Below are 21,841 nucleotides of genomic sequence, written 5' to 3' on the forward strand. Positions count from 1 at the left end.
GGACAGAGGCGATACTCCAGCGCTACACAGCATCATTCATTTGCTTTTGCATGATAGCAGAGATGGTTACCAGTCGTTCTGTACCGTCTGCTGCTAGTGTAATTTGGCAATGAGATGACCGTTATCTGTCCTTCTGTGCTGTCTGCTGCTATCATGGGTGCCCCTGGCTGAGATTGGCCGGGGACGCAAAAGCAAAACTGGGAATGACTCCCCGAGTCAATGCCTCCTTTATGGTTTCTAAAAATAGAGTCAGTCCTGCCTAGAATTTGGGGCAAGTGTACTAGAGAACCAGTGTATCAGAGAGCACAGCTGCTCCATGTCAGATCCCGCAGAAATGATGAGCTACATGCCGTTCACAGGGGATGCCCCTGCAACAACCCCACCCGTTGCTTCCCTCCTCCCCCAACCTTCCTGGGGTACCATGGCAGTGTCCCCCCCATTTGTGTCACAAAGTTATAAAGAATGCAGGAATAAGAAACACTGACTTGTTAGTGAGATAAAATGAGGGGGAGGCAGCCTCCTGGTGCTATGACAGTCCAGGCAGGACATAAAGCAGTGCGGGGGAGAGGAGCCCAGCATGCCGCTGCTATGATAGTCCAGGCAGGACAGAATCTTTTCTTTACACAGGAAAGGGAGGGGGCTGATGGAGCTCAGCCCCCAGTGGCTATGATGAAGACGGTTACCAGCCGTTCTGTCCCATCTACTGGGAATGACCAGGAATCATTCCTATTTTCACCCAGGCGCCCCTGAGGCCAGCCAGGGGTATTCAGCAATCAAGCATGTTGCACCGTCTGCCACCAGGGAGGGAAGAGGAGTGGATACTGCTCTTCACTGCTGCAGCATCGCTTCTACCAGCAGCATTCAGTAGACATAGGGTGACATTGAAAGAAGTCAAGAAACGATTTCTTTCCCTTTTCTTTCACATGGGCGAGGGGGGAGTAAATTGACGATCTATTCCCTGAACCACGCCGGACAATGTGTTTGAACCTACAGGAATTGGGAGCTCAGCCAAGAATGCAAATACTTTTCGGAGACTGCTGGGGACTGTGGGGATAGCTGAAGTCCTCAGTACCCCCTCCCTCCCTCCATGAGCATCCATTTGAGTCTCTGGCTTCCCGTTATGCTTGTCACGCATCACTGTGTAGGCTGGAGATTTTTTTTTTCAAACGCTTTGGCATTTCGTCTTCTGTAACGGAGCTCTGCTAGAACAGATTTGTTTCCCCATACAGCGATCAGATCCAGTATCTCCCGTACAGTCCATGCTGGAGCTCTTTTTGGATTTGGGACTGCATTGCCACCCGTGCTGATCAGAGCTCCACGCTGGGCAAACAGGAAATGAAATTCAAAATTTTGCGGGGCTTTTCCTGTTTACCTGGCCACTGCATCCGAGTTGAGATTGCTGTCCAGAGTGGTCACAGTGGTGCACTGTGGGATACCGCCTGGAGGCCAATACCATCTATTTGTGGCCACACTAACCCTAATCCGATATGGTAATACCAATTTTAGCGCTACTCCTCTTGTTGGGGAAGAGTACAGAAACCGATTTAAAGAGCCCTTTATATCGATATAAAGGGCCTCGTAATGTGGACGGGTACAGCGTTAAATCGGTTTAACGCTGCTAAAATCGGTTTAAATGCGTAGTGTAGACCAGGCCTCAGACTCCTACTATGAGACAGTTGCAGTAATTCAAAGATATGGACGAAGGTTTCTGCACAGGTGAAGGAGAGGCAGTGGCATGCAAATACCAGTGTTGTCTGGAGGTGATAATAGGAAGATATGCAGAAAAATACAGCTCTGAGTTAAGGGATTTGTAAATAATAATACTTACCTATCTCCCAGGGTTAATTAATTTATTCAGCACATTGAAGATGTGAAGTAATATGTAATTGTTAATTTGTAGCATTATTTAAATAATGATGCATTTACAAGTGCAATTGAAACTTCTACAGTTACAATGTTATGTTTCTTTGCCAAAGCAACAAATCAGTTAATTTGCAGAAAGCATTTAACTGTTGTTATTTATTTAGCTTGCAGTTGTAATCCAGAGCATTCAGATGGTTGTGAGGCAGGATCTGGTCGCTGTCATTGTAAGGTGAATTTCCACGGCGAAAACTGTGAACAATGTGCTGAAGGATACTATAGTTTCCCATTCTGTGTCCGTAAGTATTGAAGAGAGTCATATCTCTGTTTCACAGGCTTCTACTAATTTTAATATGCATCTATGTTACAAGTCATTATACATTACACTACATGTATATAAAACAGTCATCATTTCATATTATCAAATATTTACAGACTTTAATGAATTATCACAATACTCAGGTGAGACAAGTAAGTATTATTATCCCTGTTGTACACAATGAATAAGAACAGAAGTTAAGCTAGAAATCAGAGATTTAGCTACATTCCCAGATTTTGACATTCATTTAAGATACTTTCGAAGTGGATAGATACCGAGTCTTGAAGCCAGGAACTCATGATACTGGCTCTGCCATGGAGAAATTGCAAGGTCTTGAGGAAGTCATTTAACAGTGGTTGAGTTTCTCTAGCTATAAAATGGGGATTTTAACTCACTTGAATTGGTACCTGAAGTAGAACATGACTCTTGTAAGAGAAAGTGAACAACTTGCCAGGCATTTTCCTTGAGGACCCCATAGTTTTAAAACTACCCCCCACGGACCAAAATAGCCTTGGTTTGTTAACTTTCTAGGGATGTTGCAGGGCCTGCACATTGGGAAGGCTCTAGTGGGAAATTATGAAGATCTTAAATATATCTTTTCCTGCTAGGTTTTTGCTGATATTTAAGAATTGTCAGAAGGTGATTGGAGCAAGGTTGTGTGTATAATGAAAATAAAATAAATACATTAATTAAAAATGATGTGGCCTAGAAGTATCTGAGTATGTATAATTTACCCCTATTCAAAATTGCAGCTAAACTGTGTCTAGATCTATTGTTTTAAAAAAAATAGGCTGTTACTTTAAAATGGAGCGATGAATGTTGAAATAAAGAAGAGCAGTATACCTCAAAAGCCTCTCTCAAGAACAAATTAAATATAATCCAGAAAAATGTAACAGCATCAGAATTGTGTTTACTGCATAAAAGCTATGTCACTAGGAGTGGATTCCAAAAAAGTTGATCCACTGGAAATGTTTCTAGCCCAAAGGAGAATTGTGTTTCTGGTGGGTGATTACGTATTGCCCTGGATCAGCGACTTTGGCCGTGGTTCACCACTGTGCTATTCCAGGTTATGTTGTAAAATTGGATCTATATGCACAATACAGTAGAAAGAGAAATGTCAGAAACTGAATGCTGATAGAGGCCAATTTCTGCAACACAGTATATCTTCCCAATACAATGCAACTTAGATTATCCAAAGCTCACTTTGTAGGGTCATGTGTCCTGATTTAAGGGGCACTCATCTCTGGGGTATCGCCGAGTGGCTGGATGGGGTACCATAGTCCTTTTCTTGCCCTTGGTGCCCCCTGCAGGCTGTTGGCCAACATTGGTAGGTGTTCAGTGGCTTGATCCTCTGACCAACAAAGTCCAAATGAACCCCTTCTGGACTATTTGCCCTTGCTGGGGTCTTCAGCAGTGGCTCCGAGCCCTTTAAATTCAGCCTTTTGTTCAGGTTTCCAAATAAGCCCTGTCCTCTACTTGATGTAACTGGTGGGGGAACTCGGGCCCGCCTGCTACTCTAGGTTTCAACCCAGGGACTCTACACACAGCAGCTGTGCACTGCTCAACTTCAGCCCTGCCCTGCTGTTCCCCTAGGCCTCTTCTTACCAGGCCCTTTGATCACTAGGCCAGTGTCCTCAGGTCCTTCTCCCTCTGAATCCCAGCTGTAAATGCTGTCTGATTGTCAGGCTCCTTTGGCCAGAGAGGAGCACCCTTCTTCATTCCTCTGGTCCCAACTGAACTGCTAAAGCCTGGCTGCTCCTTTTGTCTGGGCCAGCAGGACATGATTGGCTGTTGCTAGCCCTTCTAGCCCATGGAGGACCTGGCCTCTGTGGTTTCCAAAATGGCTGCTCCAGAGCATCCTCTCTAGGCAACTTTGGAGGACCCACCTTCACTGCTCTGTTCCTCTCAACTCGCTGCTTCTTGGGGCAGGGCATAGTAGGACTGAAGGGCCCCCAGCAAGGAACTGCATGGGCCAAATACACCCTGTCAGAGAGCTGCTCAGATCAGGGCTTGCTCCAGGCACCAACCCAGCAAGCAGGTGCTTGGGGTGGCCAATGGAGAGGGATGGCACATCCGGCTCTTTGGTGGCGGGTCCCTCACTCCCTCTCAGAGCGAAGGACCAGCCGCCGAATTCTGAAGCGGCGGCGGCAGAGTTGATTGCGACCGCAGCTTTTGTTTTTTTGGTGCTGCTTGGGGCAGCAAAAACCCCGGAGCTGGCCCTGGCTCAGATGGAGCCTAATCCAAAGCCCACTGAAGTCATAGAATCATAGAATATCAGGGTTGGAAGGGACCTCAGGAAGTCATCTAGTCCAAACCTCTGCTCAAAGCAGGATCAATTCCCAACTAAATCATTCTAGCCACGGCTTTGTCAAGCCTGACCTTAAAAACCTCTAAGGAAGGAGATTCCACCACCTCCCTAGGTAACCCATTCCAGTGCTTTACCACCCTCCTAGTGAAAAAGTTTTTCCGAATATCCAACCTAAATCTCCCCCACTGCAATTTGGGACCATTAGTCCTTGTTCTGTCATCTGGTACCGCTGAGAACAGCCTAGATCCATCCTCTTTGGAACTCCCTTTCAGGTAGTTGAAAGCAGCTATCAAATCCCCCCTCGTTCTTCTCTTTTGCAGACTAAACAACCCCAGATTCCTCAGCCTCTCCTCATAAGTCATATGTTCCAGCCCCCTAATCATTTTTGTTGGCCTCCGCTGTACTCTTACCAATTTTTCCACATCCTTCTTGTAGTGTGGGGCCCAAAACTGGACACAGTTCTCCAGATGAGGCCTCACCAATGTCGAATAGAGGAGAATGATCACATCCCTCGATCTGCTGGCAATGCCCTACTTATACAGCCCAAAATACCATTAGCCTTTTTGGCAACAAGGCACACTGTTGACTCATATCCAGCTTCTCATCCACTGTAACCTCTAGGTCTTTTTCTGCAGAACTGCTTCCTAGCAGTGCATGGGATTCTTCCGTCCTAAGTGCAGGACTCTGCACTTGTCCTTGTTGAACCTCATCAGGTTTCTTTTGGCTCAATCCTCTAATTTGTCTAGGTTCCTCTGTATCCTGTCCCTACCCTCCAGCATGTCTACTACTCTTCCCAGTTTAGTGTCATCTGCAACCTTGCTGAGAGTGCAGTCCACGCCATCTTCCAGATCATTAATGAAGATATTCAACAAAACCGGCCCCAAGACCGACCTTTGGGGCACTCCACTTGATGCCAGCTGCCAACTAGACATGGAGCCATTGATCATTACCCGTTGAGCCCGATAATCTAGCCAGCTTTCTATCCACCTTTTAGTCCATTCTTCCAGCCCGTACTTCTTTAAGTTGCCGGCAAGAATACTGTAGGAGATCATATCAAAAGCTTTGCTAAAGTCAAGGAATAACACATCCATTGCTTTCCCCTCATCCACAGACCCAGTTATCTCCTCATAGAAGGCAATTAGGTTATTCAGGCATGACTTGCCCTTGGTGAATCCATGTTGACTGTTCCTGATCACTTTCCTCTCCTGTAAATGCTTCAAAATTGATTCTTGAGGACCTGTTCTTTGATTTTTCCAGGGATTGAGGTGAGGCTGACTGGCCTGTAGTTCCCCGGATCCTCCTCCTCTTTTTTAAAGATGGGTAGTACATTAGCCTTTTTCCAGTCATCCGGGACCTCCCCCGATCGCCATGAGTTTTCAGAGATAATGGCCACTGGCTCTGCAATCGTATCCGCCAACTCCTTTAGCACCTTCAGATGCAGCATATCCAGCTCCATGGATTTGTGCTCATCCAGCTTTTCTAAATAGTCCCAAACCACTTCTTACTCCACAGAGGGCTGGGCACCTGCTCCCCATGCTGTGCTGCCCAGTGCAGCAGTCTGGGAGCTGGCCTTGTTTGTGAAGACAGAGGCAAAAAAAGCATTGAATACATTAGCTTTTTCCATATGCTCTGTCACTAGGTTGCCTCCCTCATTCAGTAAGGGGCCCACACTTTCCTTGACTGACTTTTTGTTGCTCACATACCCGAAGAAACCCTTTTTGTTACTCTTAAAATCCCTTGCTAGCTGCAACTCCAATTGTGATTTGGCCTTCATGATTTCACACCTGCATCCCTGAACAATATTTTTATACACCTCCTTGGTCGTATGTCCAAACTTCCACTTCTTGTAAGCTTCTTTTTGCGTTTAAGATCAGCAAGGATTTCACTGCTAAGTCAAGCTGGTCACCTGCCATATTTACTATTCTTTCTATACATTGGGATGGTTTGTTCCTGCAACCTCAATAAGGATTCTTTAAAATACAGCCAGCTCTCCTGGACTCCTTTGCCCCTCCTGTTATTCTCCCAGGAGATCCTGCCCATCAGTTCCCTGAGGAAGTTTGTATTCTTCTGCTCTCCTTTCTTCCTTGTGTCAGGATCCTGAACTCGACCATCTCATGGTCACTGCCTCCCAGTTCCCATCCACTTTTGCTTCCCCTACTAATTCTTCCCAGTTTGTGAGCAGCAGGTCTAGAAGAGCTCTGCCCCTAATTGGTTCCTCCAGCACTTGCACCAGGAAATAGTCCCCTACACTTTCCAAAAACTTCCTGGATTGTCTCTGCACTGCTGTATTGCTCTCCCAGTAGATATCAGGGTGATTAAAGTCTCCCATGAGAACCAGGGCCTGTGATCTGGTAACTTCTATTAGTTGTCAGAAGAAAGCCTTGTCCACCTCATCCCTCTGGTCTGGTAGTCTATAGCAGACTCCCACCATGACATCACTCTTGTTGTTCACACTTCTAAACTTAATCCAGAGACTCTCAGGTTTTTCTGCAGTTTCATACTGGAGCTCTGAGCAGTCATACTGCTCTTTTGCATACAGTGCAGTTCACCCACCTTTTCTGCCCTGCCTATCCTTCCCGGACAGTTTATATCCATCCATGACAGTACTCCAGTCATGTGAGTTATCCCACCAAGTCTCTGTTATTCCAATCACATCATAGTTCCTTGACTGTGCCAGGACTTCCAGTTCTTCCTGCTTGTTTCCCAGGCTTCTTGCAGTTGTGTATAGGAACTTAAGATAACTCGCTGATCATCCTGCTTTCTCAGTCTGAGACAGGAGACCTCCCCTCTTGCGGTCTCCTGCTCGTGCTTCCTCCCAGTATCCCAGTTCCCCACTTATCTCAGGGCTTTGGTCTCCTTCCCCCATTGAACCTAGTTTAAAGCCCTCCTCACTAGGTTAGCCAGCCTGCTTGCAAAGATGCTCTTCCCTCTCTTTGTTAGTTGGAGGCTGTCTCTGCCTAGAACTCCTCCTTCTTGGAGGAGTAAGTCTTTGGAAGTGTAAGTCTTTGGAAGTCTTTCCACGGGCTTTGAGTCAGGTCCATAATCAAAGTGGGCAGAGGAGAATCTTGTGGGGGTATATCTCCCTTTACTTCCCTGGTGGATTTCCAAATGGAAATCTGCCCAGGAGTTATTGCAAGCACGATTATTAACTCCATCTCTTCAGAACAGGGCAGAAATAGGGGACTAGAACAGAAGACAGAATTAGTGGCAACACAGCTACTGAAAGCAGTAGCATTGAAGACAGCATCTCTATCCTGTAAATGGTATCAGAAACCTCTCTGCAAAAGGAGGGGGAACAGGAAGGTACCATGTAGATTTTCCAACTGATGGTTGGTCTCCTGTGGTTGTCCCCTCTCAGGGAATAATCAGGCCCTGGTTTGGATTTGAATTGGGAACATGGAGGTGAAGGTTCCAAATCTTGTTATTACCAGTTCCCTATTGTCAGTTCCTTGAAAACAAATATAAAAATTGACATGATTACTGGAGTCATATAAATACCGTATGTTATTTATAATAAAAAGCACATGGGTTTTATGGCATGTTCTTAAGTGAAAGAAATCTAGGATCTTATTTGTAACCAGTATTCCTAATAGCATTTTGTTATTTTAAAGGAATTCCTATTTATCCTTTTACTACTCCAAATCCAGAATACCCTGTGGCTGGTGGTATTAAAGGCAAGTTCTTTTTTCTTTCTTTTTTTTTAAATTGTTTCAGAAATGTTTGTTCTTGTTATGTTGTCATGTTTGATACTATTGCAGTAATGTCTTTTGCAATATTTGTCTTCTTACCAGAAACCCAACATATATTCATGCTTGTATTAAATAATGTAATGTGCTGACCCCAGAATGAAAGATGGGTAAAAATAAGTTCAGCTGGCTGTAGGCAAACACCTGCAGAAGAAGCTGACCTTTTTGCTTGACACCATCATAAACTGATCCATTTTAGGATTCTCTGATATATGAACAGCTTGTTAACTGTCTGCCAGTGAAAAATCTCTTACTTAAGGCTACCTGACCCCGGCTTCTGGTCTCCTGCACCTGGCAAATACTGTATAATGCCCTTGGCAATGCAGCATTTTGATCTTATAAGTGCTATATGTTTCTTATTTAAAGGCCAATGCAAAACCAGTTGAAATCCATGGAAATATTCCATTCAATTCAAGGGGCTTTGCAGTAATCCCCAACTCAAGTATATACTTTCACATTACAGAACACTACAAATGTGACTCAAGTAAAAAGTATTTAAACTGCATTTTCCTGCTGATAATTTAAAAAATCTAGCACCCTTTTTAAGATCCTAGAAAATGTAATATTTGCTTAATATTCAGTAGCATTTGCTGTGTTGCTGTTGATAGGTGTGCTGACAAAAGGGCTTTCATCTGTTGAACTAGTGAATTCATTTAGATATAATCAGACAAACATAAATCCATTTCCATGTTTATAGGTCCTAGTTTTCCTGAAAACATCTGTAGAGTGCTAGATACCTCTGTGTTCAACCAAAAGCTTGTTCATTTAGAGCCAATCATCTCCTCTTTATTTGATTCAGCTGGGAGGAATAACACTAGATGTGTGACTTCAAAAATAGATTCCCCAACAAACCTATGGCTCAGAATTATGACTTTCTGCAGAAACCTGCATATCCCTGTGGGTAAATCCTTCTCGTTCATATTTCTAAAATGAAAAGAACAGCAAAGAGTGATAGCTAAGTGAATAAATCTACATGGGAAGAAACAGAATTACAATTGCTCAAGTTTTAACCAGTAGCACAAAAATTTGAGGCACGAGAGAGAGAGACTTGTCTCTTGATTATTGTAAATAAGTAAGGATTGTGTCCTTTTGTGATTATACAAATTGTAAATTTGTATTCCTGACAGCGTTGATTGTAAAGGAATTTGGCAGAAAAATAGGTGATTGCTCACTTTTTGAAAATGGGATTTGTGTGCAAGTGGCATGTAAGTAATTGTATTAGTTACAGAGTAATAGCAGTATTTTTTAACCAGTATTAACCCCGGGTCTGTTATGCTGCACAAAATGTAAAGGGTTTTTTATAGGTTTGTGCTGCAACTTTGTTCAGCTCTTTCTTTCTTCTGTTTATGTCTGAAGATGGCTGTAAACCAGGATTTTTTGGCCCTCAATGCCAGCGTAAGTTCCATAGTGTTTTTTTTTAACAGTCTGAACCCAAATTACATACAAATGCCAACATTTAAAATCCAAATGTAATGTGAACTTCAAGACTGTAACACGGAAAATGTTTTCTTTTACAAAATGTGCTGTTTAGCTTGCCAGTGCTATAGCTCGGGAGTGCTGGATGGCAACTGTGATGGAAAGACTGGACAGTGCAGATGTCGATTAGGATTTCAGGGACTTTCCTGTGATGCCTGTGCAATAGGGTATTTTCAATACCCTTTCTGTCAGAGTAAGCAACAATACTCTCTTTCTGTCAATATCACCCTGATCCTGTGGGTGCGTCCTTGTTCTATGTAGAGTTCAGGGGGGGTAAGGTTTGTGTCCTTTTGCAGGACTGAGACTTTAGTAAGTGATTCTGCATAGAATGATAGGAAGCAAAAAGTGAAAAGGTCCAAAAGAGGGTTTTTTCCCCCTAAATCATACAGGTACCTTCAACTCATTGACTATTATCTAATGCATGATGCATGTATCAGATACTGATTTGATTATGGTTTTAATAATGTCTGATTGATAACAGTTTAACAAAAACGGAAAAAAATCCGTTACCTTGGTTTTACAAAACCATAATTTTGGGCCTAGTTTGACTTGACAATGCCCCTTTGATGTATCAAGCTACGACTGCTACAGTCAGTGATAGAAAGCTGTTTGGTTTTCTAAAATACTTTTACTATACACCTACATACTGGGGTTGGTAATAGTCTATAGAGAATTTTTAAAATGTATTCCAGGAGCCCCACTCCAAACTGAAAAAAGAACAGGAGTACTTATGGCACCTTAGAGACTAACAAATTTATTTCAGCATAAGCTTTCGTGGGCTACAGCTCACTTCTTCGGATGCATAGAGTGGAACACACAGACAGGAGATATTTATACATACAGAGAACATGAAAAGGTGGAAGTACCCATACCAACTGTAAGAGTCCAATCAACTGAGATGAGCTATCATCAACAGGAGAAGAAAAAAACCTTTGAAGTGATAATTGAGATGACCCATAGAAGGTGTGAGGAGAATTTAACATAGGGAAATAGACTCCAAACTGAGATTATAAAACCAGACCACTGTTGTTTACTTCACAAGTAGTCTTGAAAACAGTGGAACTACTTCCAGTGTAGAGTACTGCCCCATCTGGCCCTGAATGAGAACAGTATGGTGCTTCCTTGACACTGACATTTGGGCCAGATTCTGCCATACTTACTCACACTGATTAATTCCTTTCTTCACAAATAATCCCTTCGAAATCGATAAAGCTAATCAACAGCATAAGGATGACAGAATCTGACCCTTAATACTGGAGATTAGGAAGAAGGGAATGTTTTTTGGAAGGAGGAAGAGGAATATCTCTGCAGCGACTGCCTCTAAAATTCTCTTCTTGTTTGTAGTGTGTGCATGTAATTCAGCTGGTGCCCTCCCTGAAATCTGTGATTTCCTTGGAAAATGTCTCTGCCGCTTTGAGGTGGATGGACCTCAGTGTGACAGCTGTCGTCCTGGCTACCATTCTTTCCCTATCTGTCAAGGTAAGATTGCAGGTGATACGTATAGCATTGAACTGGCCACTGAGAGGCTGAACTGGAACGACTGTACTTTAAGATTCTGTATTTGCATTGACTGGGGCAGTATTCATTATTGTAAATAGGTAAGGTTCTCTTACATTCTGTGTGGTGAAAGTTCATAGTTTCCCCTTGTCCTGTCACTGCGCTTGACTATTTAGAACACTAATTGCAGGCAAGCCTCTAAATCTAATTATTAGATCTTATTTTTATGTTTCTCTATGTTTCATGGACAGATCGAACCCTGTAGTGGAGGTCAACAATCCGCACAAATGCTTGTTTTTTAAAATAAAAGGCTAAGAAAACCCTTTTCACATAGATGTTTACAGCACTAGCAGTATCATTGACATCAGAAGAAATAAAGTATACAAAGATGTGCTATGAAGGTTTTGTTTATTTTTAAGCAAAAGCAAAAGCACTTACATCCTTATAAACTTTCTGTTTTGTAAAATGTACAAAGAAGTTGCTTTTTATTTTATAAATAATCCATTTTCCCCTTCTCCGTCATTCCATGTGTATTTTGAGAGCAAATGAAAGACCCTGGACCAGTCTCATTTCTATCATGAAAGCCCATCAACATCATTAGAGTTGCACAGTTATGTCTGAGGGAAGAATTTGGCCCACATATCCAACTCCCACACTCTACGTTACTGCCGTGATACAGAGAGCGGGTACTGATCAGTACTTATAGACTATAAGCCTATACAACTATACTGTGTCAGACCAAGGTCCATCTAGCCCAGTATCCTGTCTTCTGACAGTGGTCAGTGCCAGGTGCTTCAGAGGGAATGAACAGAACAGGCAATCATCGAGTGATCCATCCCCTGTCGCCCATTCCCAGCTTCTGGCAAACAGAAGCTAGGAACACCATCCCTGCCCATCCTGGCTAATAGCCATTGATGGACCTATCCTCCGTGAATTTATCTAGTTCTTTCTTCTTCGAGTGATTGCTCATATCCATTCCAGTTAGGTGTGCGCACCGTGCGTGCACGTTCGTCAGAAACTTTTTACCCTAGCAACTCCAGTGGGCCAGCAGGTCGCACCCTAGAGTGGCGCCGCCATGGCGCTTGATATATACCCCTGCCGGCCCACCCGCTCCTCAGTTCCTTCTTACCGCCGTGTCGGTTGTTGGAACTGTGGAGCGCGGCATTGCTGTCCTCCACGTCCCTAGCTCTCCTTCGTTTTACAGTTCATAGTTGTAGTTAGTAGTAAATAGTTGTTAAGTATAGTCAGTTAATTGGTGTATTGTAAATATTTGTAAATAGTTGTTAGCGGGTTTGGGCCGTACCCCTTCCCGGCACCCGGCAGCGGGCCCATGCCTGGTTCACCGGGCTTCAAACAATGCGCGGCCTGTAAGAAGCTGATGCCGACCAGCGATCCCCACGACGCGTGCCTAAAGTGCCTGGGGGAATCGCACATTTCAGACAAGTGCCGCATTTGCAAGGCTTTTAAGCTTAGGACAAAAAAGGAGAGGGACCAGAGATTAAGGACTCTCCTTATGGAAGCGGCACTCAACCCGGCAGCTTCGCAGGCCGTCGCCTCTACACCGGCACCGGACCGCGCCGGCACCGGAAAGACACCCCGGCACCGTCCTTCCCCGGCACTGGGACCCGAAGCAAGGCCCTCGAAGTCTGGGACTCCATCCAGGCAGACTCGAGTGGAATGCCCGGCACCTACCTCGGCCGCGGCACCACCAGCAGGGATCCCGTCGACTCTGGGCCCGGAGGGTCCGTCGAGTCCGGTCCCTCCAAGCTCCCCCATAAGATTTGGGGTTGAGCTATTGGTCCCATCGACGCCGGAGACTTTTGCTTCGGCACGGGACCTGATCGCTCTTACAGAGCCAACTCAGCCTCCACCCCCGGTACCCCTGGTGCGGGTTGTGTCCAGAGGCAAGCCGACGATGAGAGCGCCGTCTCGGGACTCACGTTCGCTGTCGAGGCCCCGTCACCGTGGATGCTCCCGCTCCCGGCGCTGCTCGCAGTCCCGGCACCGCTCCCCTTGGCGGTACTGGTCGCACTCGCGGTGCCGGTCATCCTCCAAACAGTCCCGGTCTGGTTCAAGTCACCGCTACCGGCACCGGGACTCTAGGAGCCGTTCCCACCGGCGATCAACTCCTCGGTCGATCTCCTGGCACCGAGCTGGTGGCAGGTCCCGGTCTCGGTTGACCTCCCGGCACCGTCTTGGTGGCAGGTCCCGATCCCGGCACCGAGTCGGAGGCAGGCCCCGGTCCCGATCCCGGCACCGGTATGATTCCCGGTACCGATCCCCGGCACCGATAACATCTTCGGCGTCAGGACGAAGGGATCCCTACCAGCTGCGTTCGGCCCCTCCATGGCCTTCCAGACAGCCGTCTGTGTCGTCACAGGCAGACAGTGTTTATGCGCTGGACACAGACAGGCACGCGGCCCTTTTTCAGGACCCTCCTCCACAGGACCAGGGACCGCAGCAGTGGGGGTTCTGGACACCCTGGGCGTACCACCAAACCCAGGGCCCCCAGCAGCTTCCTCCTAGGCCTGTGACGGCTGAGCACAGGGCGCCGGAGGCACCGCTGTCTCGCCCCCCTCCCTCTCTGGACGGGGAGGACAGGTCCAAACAGCAGGACCCTGAGCTCCCTCCGGTGTCAGAGGCGTGGGCTCAGACAGACCCCCCCATGGACACTCTCTTGCCGGGGGTCTCTTCATCGTCCCCTCCCGATGAGGCAGTGGCAGGCACATTTTCCACCAGCCCTCCCCCACTCGACCTCAGGGCGCACCAGGACCTCCTCAGGCGCGTAGCGCAGAACTTAAACCTGCAAGCTGAGGAGGTCTCCGAGATCGAAGATCCCGTGGTGAGCATCCTCTCCTCAGATGCTCCCACCAGGGTCGCCCTGCCCTTTATTCAGACTATACAGGCCAACTCCAATACGATCTGGCAGTCGCCGGCCTCCATCCCTCCTGCTACACGAGGTGTGGAGCGTAAGTACATGGTCCCCTCCAGGGGCTATGAGTACTTCCATGTTCACCCGACACCGTGCTTCCTCGTAGTGCAGTCGGTGAACGAGAGGGAGCGTCATGGACAAGAGGCCCCAGCTCCCAAGTCCAAGGAGGCCAGGCGTATGTACCTCCTCGGCTGCAAGGTCTATTCGGCGGGGGCCCTTCAGCTCAGGGTTTCCAACCAGCAAGCCCTCCTTAGCCGCTACGCCTTTAACTCTTGGGTGGCAGCGGATAAGTTTAAGGAGCTGTTGCCACAGGAGGCGCATCAAGAATTTGCGGCAATTCTTGACGAGGGCAAGAAGGTCGCAAGAACCTCGTTGCAGGCCTCCTTGGACGCAGCAGACTCTGCCGCTCGTACCCTCGCCTCAGGGGTTATAATGCGCCGCATCTCCTGGCTTCAGGTTTCTGGTCTTCCACCAGAGCACCAATATACCATCCAGGACCTCCCGATCGAAGGTCAGGGCCTGTTCTCGGAGAAGACAGACCCCAGACTAAAAAGTCTGAAGGACAATCGAGTCATCATGCGCTCCCTTGGGATGCACACGCCCGGGACACAACGCAGACCCTTCCGGCTGCAACAACAGCAGCAGCGCTGGCCGTACCCCCAGTTCTGCCAGCGGCAGGACCTCAATAGGCGCCGTGGCAGGAATGGCAGGCGCAGACAGTCGGGCAACCAAGGGGGGGCAGAACCAGAGCTCCTCCAAAGCCCCACCTGGGCCCAAACCTTCGTTCTGAAGATGCGCCCGAGGGCGCGGTACCAGTTTCCCCCACGGATCCTTCCCCCCCATTTTCCAACCGGCTTTCGTTTTTCCTCTAGGCGTGGACCCAAATAACATCCGACCGCTGGGTCTTACGCACTGTGCAGACGGGATACCGTCTGCAGTTTACGTCTTTCCCTCCCTCCCGCCCCCCACTCTCGTCCCTCTTCAGGGACCCCTCTCACGAGCAATTCCTCTGCCAGAAGGTGCAGACGCTCCTCGACAAAGGAGCCATAGAGGCGGTTCCGGAGAACGAGAAGGGCAAGGGGTTTTATTCCCGCTACTTCCTGGTCCCCAAGGCCAGGGGAGGCCTCAGACCTATCCTCGACCTGCGGGAACTCAACAGACATATGGTGAAGTTGAAGTTCTGCATGGTATCCTTGGGGACCATTATCCCATCTCTGGATCCTGGAGACTGGTACGCCGCCCTCGACATGCAGGACGCTTACTTTCATATCGCCATATTGCCACAACACAGACATTTCCTTCGGTTCGTGGTCAACTGCCATCATTACCAATTTGCGGTCCTCCCGTTTGGCCTCTCCACAGCCCCGAGGGTATTCACCAAATGCATGGCTGTCGTCGTCGCATATCTTCGGCGCAGTCGCATTCACGTGTTCCCTTACCTTGACGATTGGCTCATTCGGGGCACATCAGAGCTGCAGGTCCGCAACCATGTCCGCAGGATCTGTGGCCTCTTTATTACCTTGGGCCTCATTATCAATGTGGACAAGTCCACTCTGCTCCCCATGCAGAGGATAGAGTTCATCGGGGCCGTCCTGGACTCCACCTTGGCCAGGGCCCTTCTACCGTTGCCCAGGTTCCAGTCGCTGTCGGCCATCATTCAGCGCTTGCAGGCGGCCCCCCTGACCTCTATGAGGACATGCCTAACCCTCTTAGGCCACATGGCGGCCTGCACATTTGTGACAGGTTATGCGCGGCTCCGCATGAGGCCCCTCTAATCTTGGCTCATCGCGCAGTACCGGCTGACCAGACATTCGCTGGACACAGTTGTCACCATCCCCCAGGGGGTATTGGATTCCCTCCGCTGGTGGCTAGACCAGTCCGTCGTGTGTGCGGGGCTCCCGTTTTATCCGCCCCAACCCTTGGTGTCCCTAACAACGGATGCCTCAGATCTGGGCTGGGGGGCCCACCTGGAAACCCTGAGAGCACAGGGCCTCTGGTCCCCTCAGGAGGTGGATCTCCACATCAACATGCGGGAGTTGAGAGCGGTCCATCTTGCTTGTCAAGCGTTCTCCCATCAGCTTCGAGGTCGTTGTGTCGCGGTGTTCACCGACAACACGACGACCATGTACGATATCAATAAGCAGGGCAGCACGAGATCCTCTCCCCTTTGTCAGGAGGCGATGCGACTCTGGGACTTTTGTATAGCCCACTCCATTCACCTCACGGCTTCCTTCCTCCCCGGAGTACAGAACACGCTGGCGGACCGCCTGAGCAGATCCTTCCTCTCACACGAGTGGTCCCTTCGCCCGGACGTCGCCCTCTCACTCTTCCAGAGGTGGGGTTGTCCCCGCATGGACCTCTTAGTGTCCAGGGGGAACAGGAAATGCCAGGCGTTCTGCTCCTTTCAGGGCCACGAACCCGGGTCGGTAGCAGACGCCTTCCTTATCCCGTGGACGACCCACTTGTTCTACGCATTCCCTCCGTTCCCATTGGTCCACAAGTTCCTTCTGAAGGTGCACAGGGACAGGGCCCGCGTGATTATGATAGCTCCAGCGTGGCCCAAGCAACATTGGTACCCCATGTTGCTGGACCTGGCCATAGCCAATCCAGTTCCCCTGCCCCTTCACCCGGACCTGATCACCCAGGACCACGGCAGACTCTGTCACCCGGACCTCCAGTCGCTGCACCTTGCGGCGTGGCTCCTGCGTGGCTGACCAGATCCGAATTACGCTGCTCTACCCCGGTACGTGAAGTACTCCTGGGCAGCAGGAAGCCTTCCACCAGAGCGACATACTTGGCCAAGTGGAAGCGTTTCTCGTGTTGGTGCACAGAGAGGGATTTCCTCCCTATGGAGGTTTCTATCGCCAATATTTTGGACTACATCAGGTCCCTCAAGCAACAGGGCCTGGCGATATCGTCCCTTCGGGTTCACCTGGTGGCTATCTCCACCTTTCATCCGGGTGGGGATGGCCGCTCGGTTTTCTCTCACCCGACGGTGACTAGATTCCTGAAGGGACTAAAACGTCTTTACCCCAACGTCCGACCTCCTGCCCCTACCTGGGATCTCAACCTGGTTCTGGCTCGGCTCATGGGGCCTCCTTTTGAGCCGTTAGCGACTTATTCCCTGCTCTATCTTTCCTGGAAGACTGCCTTTCAAGTGACCATCACCTCAGCTAGACGGGTGTCAGAACTCCGGGCCCTCATGGTAGATCCCCCATATATGGTCTTCCATAAAGATAAGGTGCAGCTGAGACGCACCCTGCCTTTCTCCCCAAGGTGGTCTCAGCCTTTCATGTCAACCAGGAGATCTTCCTCCCCGTCTTTTTCCCGAAGCCTCATTCGTCACGCTGGGAGCAACAACTCCACTCGCTTGATGTCCGTCGGGCTCTTGCGTTTTATGTGGACAGAACCAAACCGTTCCGCAAATCCCCCCAGCTTTTCGTAGCAATAGCGGACCATATTAAGGGGCTTCCCATTTCCTCGCAGAGGTTATCCTCGTGGGTAACATCCTGTATCAGGACCTGCTATGACTTGGCTCACGTCCCTACGGGCCGTGTGACTGCGCACTCTACCAGGGCGCAGGCATCGTCCCTGGCTTTCCTCGCCCGCGTGCCCATCCAAGAGATCTCTTGGGCAGCGACCTGGTCATTGGTCCACACCTTTGCTTCCCACTACGCCCTGGTCCAGCAGTCCAGAGATGACGCGGCCTTCGGCTCTGCAGTGCTCCATGCCGCGACTTCTCACTCCGACCCCACCGCCTAGGTAAGGCTTGGGATTCACCTAACTGGAATGGATATGAGGAATCACTCGAAGAAGAAAAGACGGTTACTCACCTTTGTAACTGTTGTTCTTCGAGATGTGTTGCTCATATCCATTCCACATCCGCCCTCCTTCCCCACTGTCGGAGTAGCTGGCAAGAAGGAACTGAGGAGCGGGTGGGCCGGCAGGGGTATATATCAAGCGCCATGGCAGCGCCACGCTAGGGGGCGACCTGCCGGCCCACTGGAGTTGCTAGGGTAAAAAGTTTCCGACGAACGTGCATGCGCGGCGCGCACACCTACCTGGAATGGATATGAGCAACATATCTCGAAGAACAACAGTTACAAAGGTGAGTAACCATCTTTTTTTGAACCTTGTTATAGTCTTGGCCTTCATAACATCCTCTAGCAAAGGGTTCCACAGGTTTACTGTGCGTTGTGTGAAAAAATACTTCTTTTTGTTTGTTTAAAACCTGCTGTCTATTAATTTCATTTGGTGACCCCTAGTTCTTGTATTATGAGAATGAGAAAATAACATTTCCTTATTTACTTTCTCCCCACCAGTCATGATTTTATAGACCTCTGTCATGTCCCCTCGAGTCATCTCTTTTCCAAGCTGAAAAGTCCCAGTCTTATTAATCTCTCCTCATATGGAAGCTGTTTCATACACCTACTCATTTTTTTTGCCCTTTTCTGTACCTTTTCCAATACCAATATATCTTTTTTGAGATGGGGCAACCACGTCTGCACTCAGTATTTAAGATGCAGGCATACCATGGATTTATATAGAGGCAATATGATATTTTCTGTCTAATATTTTATCTCTTTCCTAATGATTCCCAACATGCTGTTAGCTTGTTTGACTGCCTCTGCACATTGAGTGGATGTTTTTCAAGAAGTATCCACAGTGACTCCAAGATCTCTTTCGTGAGTGGTAACAGCTAATTTAGACCCCATCCTTTTTTATGTACAGTGGGGATTATGTTTTCCAATGTACATTACTTTGCATTTATCAACATTTGAATTTCATCTACCATTTTGTTGCCCAGTCACCCAGTTTTAAAATCCTTTTGTATCTTTTTGCAGACTGCCTGGGACTTAACTATCTTCAGCAGTTTTATAGCATCTGCAAATTTTGCCACCTTTTTCCAGATAATTTATGAATATGTTGAATAGGACTGGTCCCAGTACAGACCCTAAAGGGACACCACTAGTTACTTCTCTCCATTCTGAATAATGACCATTTATTCCTACCCTTTGTTTCCTATCTTTTAACCGGTTACTGATGCATGAGAGGATCTTCCTTCATATCACATGACAGTTTACTTTGGTGAGGGACTTGTCAAAGGCTTTCTGAAAATCTAAGTACACTATATCCACTGGATCTCTCTTGTCCACATGTTTGCTGACCACCTCAAAGAATTCTAGTAGATTGGTGAGGTATGATTTCCCTTTACAAAAACTATGTTGACTCTTCCCTAACAAATCATGTTAATCTATGTGTCTGATAATTCTGTTCTTTACTATACTTTCAACCAGTTTACCTAGTAGTGAAGTCAGACTTACCGGCCTATAATTGCCAGAATCTCCTCTGAAGCCTTTTTTAAAAATTGGTGTTACGTTAGCTATCCTCCAGTCATCTGGTACAGAAGCTGATTTAAATGACAGGTTACATGCCACAGTTAGTAGTTCTGCAATTTCACATTTGAGTTCCTTCAGAACTCTTGGGTGAATAGCGTCTGGTCCTGGTGACTTATTACTGTGTAATATATCAATTTGGTCCAAAACTTGCTCTAATGACACCTTAATCTGTGACAGTTCCTCAGATTTGTCACCTAAAAAGAATACCTCACATCATCAGCCATGGAGACCGATGCAAAGAATTAATTTAGTTTATCCGCAATGATGTTATTGTCCTTGAATGCTCCTTTAGCATCTCGATCATACAGTGGACCCATTGGTTGTTTAGTAGGCTTCCTGCTTCTGATGAACTTACAGGTTTTTTTTTGCTATTACTTTTTGAGTCTTTGGCTAGCTGTCTCCACATTCTTTTTTAGCTTTCCTAATTATATTTTTAATATTTCATTTGCCAGAGTTTATGCTCCTTTCTATTTTCCTCACTAGGATTTAATTTCCACTTTTTAAAGGATGTCTTTTTGCCTCTCACTGCTTCTTTTACGTTGTTGTTTGGTCATAGTGGCGCTTTCTTGGTTCTCTTACTATTATTTTTTTTAATTTGGGGTCTACATTTAGTTTGAGCCTCTATTTTGGTGTCTTTAAAATGTTTCTGTGTACCTTTTAGGGATTTCACTTTTGACATTGTACCTTTTAATTTCTGTTTTACTAACTTACTCATTTTTTTGTAGTTCCCCTTTCTGAAATTAAATGCTACTGTGGTCGGCTGATGTGGTATTTTCCACACCAGAGGGATGTTAAATTTAATTATATTATGGTCACTATTATCAAGGTACATTCACCTCTTGGACCAGATCCTGTGCTCCACTTAGGACTGAATCAAGAATTGCCTCTCCTCTTGTGGTTCCAGGACTAGCTGCTCCAAGAAGCAGTCATTTAAGGTGTCAAGAAACTTCATCTCTGCAACCCGTCCTGAGTTGACTTGTAGCCAGTCAATATGGGGATAGTTGAAATACCTCATTATTACTGAGTTTTTTATTTTGATAGCCTCTCTAATCTCCCTAAGAATTTCACAGTCACTATCATCTGGTCATCCTCATTTAATACGAGGCACTCAAGTTCACCCATCTTATTATTTAGATTTCTAACATTTGTATATAAGCACTTTTTAGGTGTCTGCCATTATGTGATGAAACTGAATGGGACTCTTTCATTTGACTGTTTCTCATAAGATCCTACCCATATTTTATCATCTTCAATCCTCTCCTCCTTACTAGGACATAGAGAATCTCCATTAATAGATCTTCCCCAGAGGGATGTCTTGAGTCCAAACCGCATGGTCATCCGCACCTGTTGGCTTTCCCCCAGCCCTTAGTTTAAAAACTGCTCTACCACCCTTTAAATTTTAAGTGTCAACAATCTGGTTCTATATTGGTTTAGGTGGAGCCCATCATTCCTGTATAGGCTTCCTCTTTCCCAAAAGTTTCCCCAGTTCCTAATAAATCTAAACCCCTTCTCCCTACACCATTGTCTCATCCATGCACTGAGATCCTGCAGTTCAGCCTGTCTAACTGACCCTGCGTGGGAACTGGAAGTATTTCAGAGAATGCTACCATGGAGGTCATGGGCTTCAATTTCGTACCAAGCAGCCTAAATTTGGCTACCGGGACCTCTCCCCTATCCTTTCCTATGTCATTAGTACCTACATGTACCATGAACACCGGCTTCTCCCCAGCACTACACATGTCTGTTTAGATGTGTTGAGAGATCTGCAGCCTTCATACTCAGCAGGCAAGTCACTGTGCTGTTCTCGTGGTCATCACAAACCCAGCTATCTATGTATCTAATGTTTGAATCGCCCATTACTATCACTCTTCCTAATAACTGGAGTTCCCTTCCTTGGAGAGGTATCCTCAGAGAGAGAGAATACCATAGATTCATCTGGAAAGAGGGTCCCAACTGTGGGATCATTTCCCTGTGCTCCAGTTTGATGCTCTCCTTCCCTGAGACTTACATCCTTCTCAAGAGCACAGAGGGTGTCAGACTTGGGATGGGACCCATCTACTGTGTCCCAGAAAGTCTCATCTATGTACCTCTCTTTTTCCTTTGCTCCTCCAGTTAGGTCACTCTGGTCTCCAAAGCCCATATGTGGTCTCTTGTGGACAGGAGCTCCTTGCACGGAATGTACACATATGCCACTTGCCCATAAGGCAGGTAATCATACATGCTGCATTCAATGCAATAAACGGGATAGCCCCCACCCTGGTGCTGGACTTCTGTCTGCATTATCTTTTTACTCCTGCAATTCTT

The 21,841-nt window shown here is 47.1% G+C and overlaps 1 protein-coding gene across 1 annotated transcript in view; it reads left to right on the forward strand.

Annotated features, from left to right (window-relative positions):
• Positions 1-21,841, forward strand: part of LAMA3 (laminin subunit alpha 3) — a 194,065-nt gene that overhangs the window by 60,782 nt on the left and 111,442 nt on the right. The window contains exons 10-14 of the mRNA XM_030549443.1: positions 2,028-2,159; positions 8,099-8,161; positions 9,590-9,628; positions 9,765-9,902; positions 11,054-11,188. Of these exons, the coding sequence (XP_030405303.1) occupies positions 2,028-2,159; positions 8,099-8,161; positions 9,590-9,628; positions 9,765-9,902; positions 11,054-11,188 (507 nt within the window). The remainder of the gene's footprint in view (positions 1-2,027; positions 2,160-8,098; positions 8,162-9,589; positions 9,629-9,764; positions 9,903-11,053; positions 11,189-21,841) is intronic.

Source organism: Gopherus evgoodei, chromosome 2, assembly GCF_007399415.2.
Source record: "Gopherus evgoodei ecotype Sinaloan lineage chromosome 2, rGopEvg1_v1.p, whole genome shotgun sequence".
NCBI lineage: Eukaryota > Metazoa > Chordata > Testudines > Testudinidae > Gopherus > Gopherus evgoodei.